The sequence below is a fragment of the Salmo trutta genome, chromosome 19 (assembly GCF_901001165.1).
Source record: "Salmo trutta chromosome 19, fSalTru1.1, whole genome shotgun sequence".
Lineage (NCBI taxonomy): Eukaryota > Metazoa > Chordata > Actinopteri > Salmoniformes > Salmonidae > Salmo > Salmo trutta.
In genome coordinates, this window is record NC_042975.1 from 35,468,338 (window position 1) to 35,474,820 (window position 6,483).

A 6,483-nucleotide genomic window follows, 5' to 3' on the forward strand; every position below is an offset into this window, starting at 1 on the left:
GCACCCCACCACTCCATCTCTCATTTGAAATATGGAGAACTTCAATACTCATCAAAGTGGGTCTTATTCCTGACCAGATCCTTCTCTGTTTATCCCCTCTTCGCCCATTCCCTCTCTATCACTCCATATTCAAGTATCTTGTTGAATAACCCTAAGTACAACTTCCTGTATACCACCATATTCATACCTTATTTTTCCTTTCCTTTGCCTACTTTCATTATTCCAGGTAAATTGTGAGGACCCATTGAGTTATTTTATTACCTACCTTATATTTATCACAGTTTCAGTACAAAGTCATTTATAAAAAGATGCCTGATTACTTAGTTAAAGCCAATAAGTTGTGATATTACAAATAAAGGTACTATTCTTGATTCCCTATTGGCATCTCTCCATATCAGATCTGAGGGGTTTTATGTATGTCTAGGTGGGTGTGGGCAGACTCACTTCCACATGGATAGTGGAGTTGGGAGCTTTGACCTGGGGCCAGGCAGCTTTATAACTGTGGTCTTTGGGACTGTAGACTGGCTGCTCCTGTCCTTAGTCACAACCGCAGCGGCAATGAGGGCACAGCGTATGACCTTGGCACTGGTGGTCACAGAGCTCTGAAAGGCACGGCGAGGCAGAGAGGTATGAAAGTCAGGGTGCAGGGGCAGCCGATTGGACACACACAGAGCTGACTCCGTCACTGGCTCCACTTTGACTTCCTTCTCTTTCCCCTTTAGCTTAGTTTTCATCTGCACCTTCTCCTTCGCCACCTTCCTCTCCTTCTCCTTCTCTTTCTCCTTGACTATCTCCCTCTCTTTCACTCTTTTCTTCTCCTTCTCCTTCTGCTTTACCTTCTCACTTTCCCTCTCCCTCTCTCTTTCACTCTCCAGCTCTCTTTCCTTCTTCTTTATCTTCTCCTCTCTCTCCTTCTCATTTGGTTTGGCTTTTTCTAGTAGTCGACGAAGTGGATGCTTTTTTTTGGTCTGCTCATTCAGAGATTGCATTTTTTCCCTAACAATCCCTTCCGGTCTGACCTCAGTATGATCTCTGGAGGTGATTGGAGTTGGGGAACGCATTGAGTTCCTGAGAGGGAGACGTGAGGACCATGTGGAGGCTGCCTCTGACCTGCCTTGCATTTTGGGAATGGCCGAGGCTGTGGGAGTGGGGATGGCAGAGGCAGTAGAGGAAAGGGTGGAAGTGGGGCTTGTGGAGGGTGTGGAAGCCCTACTCCTGGGTATAGTTCTCTGCAGCCCAGAAGCTGGTGTGCGCACCTTTTTGTTCTGCATGTTGTCTCCCTGGACCTGGGGTGCTGCCGCTTTGTGGACCTGAGGTGCTGCCGCTTTGTGGACCTGGGGTACTGCCGCTTTGTGGACCTGGGGTGCTGCCGCTTTGTGGACCTGGGGTACTGCCGCTCTGACCTGCTTGTCCCTCAACCGTAAGAAGCAGTGGGATCCTTCCGTGGGCTCCTCCCAGGGCTGTGTTGGGCTCAGGATCTTATAGGAGCATAGGCCAGTCACAAGAGTGTGACACACTACTGTGTCTCCCATGCATGAATACAGACGCTCCCATTCCCCAGGCTTCTGTGACTGTCCCTTGGTGGTGGGATGGGCAGAGTCTGTGTCATGCTGTTTCTCTGGGTCAGACATTTCTTGTAGACTGCACTGCTGGTTCACCACTTTGGATGCTACACGCCTCAGCAGATCGGCACTCTCCAGAGGTGACTGTGGGCTGTCCACTGGAGGGGTGGTCTCCTGGGCAGGCTTGGCTGACATGCTGTTTGTGGGGTCAGAGGGGGGAGCAGACACACTCTGCTGATGCTTTGTCTTGGGTGGTGGTGGTGAGTGAGCAAGGGTTGGTGGTGGTGTGTCACATGATTCTGTAGTATCATCATCATTGATGTTCTCCAGTAAGTTGTGTAAGGTTGGACTCATGGCACGTAGTCGGCTGTCTGGGCTTCGCACGTTGTGGCGGCTCTGCCAGGTGTGGTAGAGGCTCCTCTCTAGGGTGCTCTCTAGGTCTTCTTGCTGGGTGTCCCTGAGTCCCACCTCCAGGGCTGAATAGGTGGCTATGGAGCGACGTCTCACCGTCCTGTCCCGGTCCCTCTCCAGTCTCTCTCTCTCTGCTTGCTTCTGTTCCTGAAGCTCCCTCTTTGCATTCTCCTGAAACAAAATCAGAAGAGTTATCAAATTAAAATGAACAGAATCATTTAATGCAAATAAAAGTAGATCAATGGAGGTCTTGCCAACCAGCACACATTATTGTAGCAAAAAAATATTCATTCATATCAATGGGAGATATGAAAATATGGTTGAACACCAACAGATGCTGCTTAGGTGCTGACCTCTACAGCTTTCTGAAAGCGAATGTTGAAGGAGTAAAAGATGCTGCAGGCCTCCTCCAGCTTGAACGTGACATCATCCTCACAGAAGAAGTCCAACAGGTCCTGTTGGACCTGCAGTAGAGCCTCCACCTCCACCTCTGCCTCCTCCAGCCTCCCCTCTGCGCTCTGACAGCAGACCACAACAAAAGTCTTGCAAACCACCTTTCACAACTTATGATTCTTAGTCCAAATTACCATAAATGTACTTTCAAATTACTTGCAATGGTAAGGTCCTTTCTGAAACATTGAAGGGGCAGTCTTGTGGTCTTATTTTGACATATTATTCATTATTTTACAGCAGGAGTGTCAAACTCATTCCATGCATGGCCTAGTGTCTGCATGTTTTTGGTTTATCCTTTTAATTATGACCTAGACAACCAGATGAGGGGAGTTCTTTACTAATTAGTGACCTTAATTCATCAATCAAGTACAAGGGAGGAGCAAAAACCCACAGACACGTATTTTACAGGAAGCACTTACCTGGAGGAAGGATTTGATTTGCTGTTGGAGAACAGGTTCAGTCTGAATTCTCCTCTCTAGTCCAGTTAGTCTGCTGCACAGCTGAGACAGATCCCCTTGCACCACATCCACAGACAGTCTGATGAGTGAGAGAGAACAGTAAGGTGAGATTAGTCTGATTTAAAGGGACCTAACATTGTTATTAACAATGGACTGAATTAATTAATGAATGGATGAATGACTCAATCAATCAACAAACTAATCAATCAACATCATTGAGTACTTGGGTAAACCCCCAAAACATGCAAAAACTAAATTGTATATAATGCTGCTTCTTTTCTTTTTCAAGCATGTGAGAACTATGTCAGCAACTTGTCATGAAGCACTCATAACATCCTAAGTGTGTCACTGACCTGGAGGCTAGACCCACATGGCTCAGCTTGAGGGGAAAGGACAGCAGGGTTGGGTCTTTCCTAACGGCTTCCTGAGAGAGGACAGACATATTGTATTATTTTCTTTCTGTGACACCCAAGTAGGACTAGTAGTAGGAGTGTTGGAAAAACCTTTTAACATCCATTTGTAAAATATTGATCAGATTTTTACCATGGCCACATAATGCAGCAGGTTCATGCCTGGTTTGTTGGCTTTGGTGTCAGCTAGTTTGAGCAGAGAGGCGATGCGGAACCCAGCAGCATTGCCTGCGTAACCTCCCTGTTGTTGAAGGTCAGAAGGTGTGACAAGATTAGATCACTTATTCATACTCATGCACTCAACACATTTGGAAAAAATGTAGAATATTGGTTGTCAATAAATCAATCAATCAGCCTGTCTGGCTGCACTGGCTGTCTAGGTGCCAGATGACTGCAACTCACGGCATTCATGTAATTTCCTGCCCTCAGGACCAGCCGTAGGATGGAGTGCAACTCTGGGCAGCTCAAAAGCTCTAAGAAAGAGAGAGATAGATGGGATAGTAATTTATAGTATGTCACTAAGATAAATCAACATAAAAGTCAAAGAAATCTCACAAAAAAAGTTCAGGGATCTGGGAAAAACTAATTTCAATCACTCTGCTGTTTTCTCACCTGTGGCTGCAGACACCAAGCAGCGTGCTGACACACACAGAGAAGATAAGGCTGGGTCAAACTCCTGCTGCAGGATCATGGCATCCAGACGCAAACGATAACTGACCAAGAAAAATAACAGGAGAGTATTGTGAAACCCACATTTTAAACAGCTTAAATGAGAGAAAATGGCGACAAGTTGAGGTGATGCAAAAGATAGGAAGATAAATGAGATAAGGAGGATTCGATAGCATTTTCTTTTGGTAGGAGAAGGGTGATGACCAAACACCAACAATATGTTTAATCACCTGGGCACCTCAACTAGTAGGAGCATGAAGAGGTCAGGGTCTTCAAGATGGCTACGCTCTCCCCGGTATGCCCTCAGACGCCTCTCCTACAGAACAGGACACATGAGTTAGTACACTGTAGGACGGAAAACCATGAAGATATAAAGACCACTAAATAGAGCCAGATGATATGGAGAGACAGACAGAACTCCACAGTACCTCCTCAGTCTCAGGCAGCATTTTGAACAGTTCACTGAGCATCTCACTCCCATAGTGCTGCCCAGACCCCTGCCTGATGTCCTCCACTATCTCCCTGACTGCACTGTGAAAATATGAGTTATAATGAGTTGCTACGGATAACATTAAACATTTATCTGATAGTGACATTATTATGCAAACCTGATTAAAGTGGGCTTAAAATATCTCTCCCACCTCTTGAACTGCCGGAGGAAAATTCCCACATTCATACTGCGCTTCCCATCCAGAAGTGATACCTACAGGGTTAGACAGAAACAGAAAATATCAGTCAGAACAACAATCAACATACAGCCACACCCCAATCATTCTCTAAGGAAACAACCCACAGTTTGGTAATAGCACCAACCTGGAATACACTTTTCATTACAATTAAGACTAATAGACATTATGCCTAAAACTGTCCATTTACATATGGAAACCAGTCCACTGACCTTTTCAGGTGCATTGCGTTGAGGGGAGCCAATAGGTCTGAGACCACGCCGTAAACTGCCATCCTTCTTGGGGGGCCGAGACCTCTTCTGTTGTCCAAACAGCTCGTCCAACGAGCTCAGGTCGAAGTGGAACTCATCTGGACTGTTCCAGACACTCTGACGGCCCTCTACCTTCTCCTTCGGAATGAGGTCCCAGTTCAGGTTGCGTAACTTGGACCGTTGCAGGACATCCCGACTGTTCTGGAGGCCACTGGGTAGTGGAGGAGGTGGGGGTGGTGGGGAGATGGCAGGGGGAGGTGGGGGAGACATGGTTGGGTGTGGTGGGTGAGACATGGTTGGGGGAGGTGGAGAGGACATGGATGTGGGGGGAGAGAGTGATGTCAGCTCAGACAGGGGATCCATGTAGGTCACTTCTCTCCTAGGGTCACAAGAGTTGGGCAGTGGAGCTTCATTGAAGGGCCAGAGATCTGTACGGAAGTTAGAACAAGAATGTAGTTAGTGGAGATGTGGTTGTTGCCAGTCCAACTGTCTATAAAATGGAGAGAGGAGTTACATTGAAAAATAATGGTATACTACGCCATAATTACAATACAACTTTCCAACTAGCTACTCAATCATCTGTAAAATGTAGATACAATAAACATATAAAAGCTTAAATATCTCCTTGAAATTACTACATTTGTCAGTGACACACTTTGCAGGATGAAGATAATTGTAGGAAACATAACAGTCCCATTTTTCAACATTTTCCTCTTGCAAGCACCTATCGCCATAAGAGCATTCTCAAATAATACGTTTATGAGCCCAAGCATATTAGTTAGCCCAAACGGCCGGCATATGAAGCTATGACAAACGACTTAAATGAATAATAGCGCAATCTGCCGGCCGGTTGGGCTACATATTAGCCTACTATTAGAATAAAAAAGTGAGTTTACATTTAAAATGGAAACTTTTCAGACTGGTTGTCACGAATTATATCGCAAGAATAAAATAGACTATTATGCTAAAAATAAATGTCATGCTAATATATTCTCATAACACTCACCATAACAAATATATTGTCACTATATCTCTAAGCACCTGATATAAGTTCCCCATTTCATTAACCGACATTATTGAATATATAGCCTAATTTGTAATAGAGCAATTCAATTTACATTTTTTGGGGCTGCCGTTCAGTGTTGCCTCCAGCGATGTAATTCCACTATTTACTTTGACGTGTACTGCTTTTAGAAGTGCTCGTTTCTAGACCAATAATACATATCTCCATCGTAAACATATTTACATCCACATACGTGCGCAGATATGCCGTGTTGCTCCAGGAAAGCTTTAACATTTTCGGACTGTCCAAGCGCCAGAACCAGACTCCCTGACGTAAATGAGGCTACCCCTTCCGATCATTGAGTATGACACACCGCTGAGCTTGGAGTTCTTCTTATCTTCTAAACCAAATCAACTTCTGACAATTGCACTATCTTGAACCTCTCAAAGTTTAAATCAATCACCCGAGTAGCAGTAAAACACTTTAACGTAAATATATTCTTGCCTGTGCAGTCGCCAAAGGAGAAGGAATAGGATATGGATTGGCACTGGGCAGTATATCTTATAACTCACAAATACAT

General features: G+C 45.1%; 1 protein-coding gene across 1 annotated transcript; it reads right to left on the reverse strand.

Moving 5' to 3' along the window:
- Positions 1-440: 440 nt before the first annotated feature.
- Positions 441-5,138, reverse strand: LOC115153748 (FH2 domain-containing protein 1). Its single transcript, XM_029699333.1, has 12 exons — positions 4,862-5,138; positions 4,605-4,666; positions 4,392-4,494; positions 4,194-4,279; positions 3,907-4,007; positions 3,697-3,767; positions 3,428-3,535; positions 3,238-3,308; positions 2,846-2,963; positions 2,327-2,491; positions 837-2,144; positions 441-602 (listed from the first exon to the last, which is right to left on the reverse strand). Exons 2-12 carry the CDS (start codon positions 4,637-4,639, stop codon positions 441-443), a joined length of 2,328 nt encoding a protein of 775 aa, XP_029555193.1. The 5' UTR covers positions 4,640-4,666; positions 4,862-5,138.
- Positions 5,139-6,483: the final 1,345 nt, after the last annotated feature.

Excerpts from the sequence above, each read along its gene's own strand:
- LOC115153748 (XM_029699333.1), bottom strand. The coding sequence starts at position 4,639 with ATGAATGTGGGAATTTTCCTCCGGCAGTTCAAGAG. Across the intron at positions 3,768-3,906 it reads CTTGGTGTCTGCAGCCACAG|AGCTTTTGAGCTGCCCAGAG; the intron begins GTGAGAAAACAG and ends TCTCTTTCTTAG. Across the intron at positions 2,492-2,845 it reads AAATCAAATCCTTCCTCCAG|AGCGCAGAGGGGAGGCTGGA; the intron begins GTAAGTGCTTCC and ends GTCTGCTGTCAG.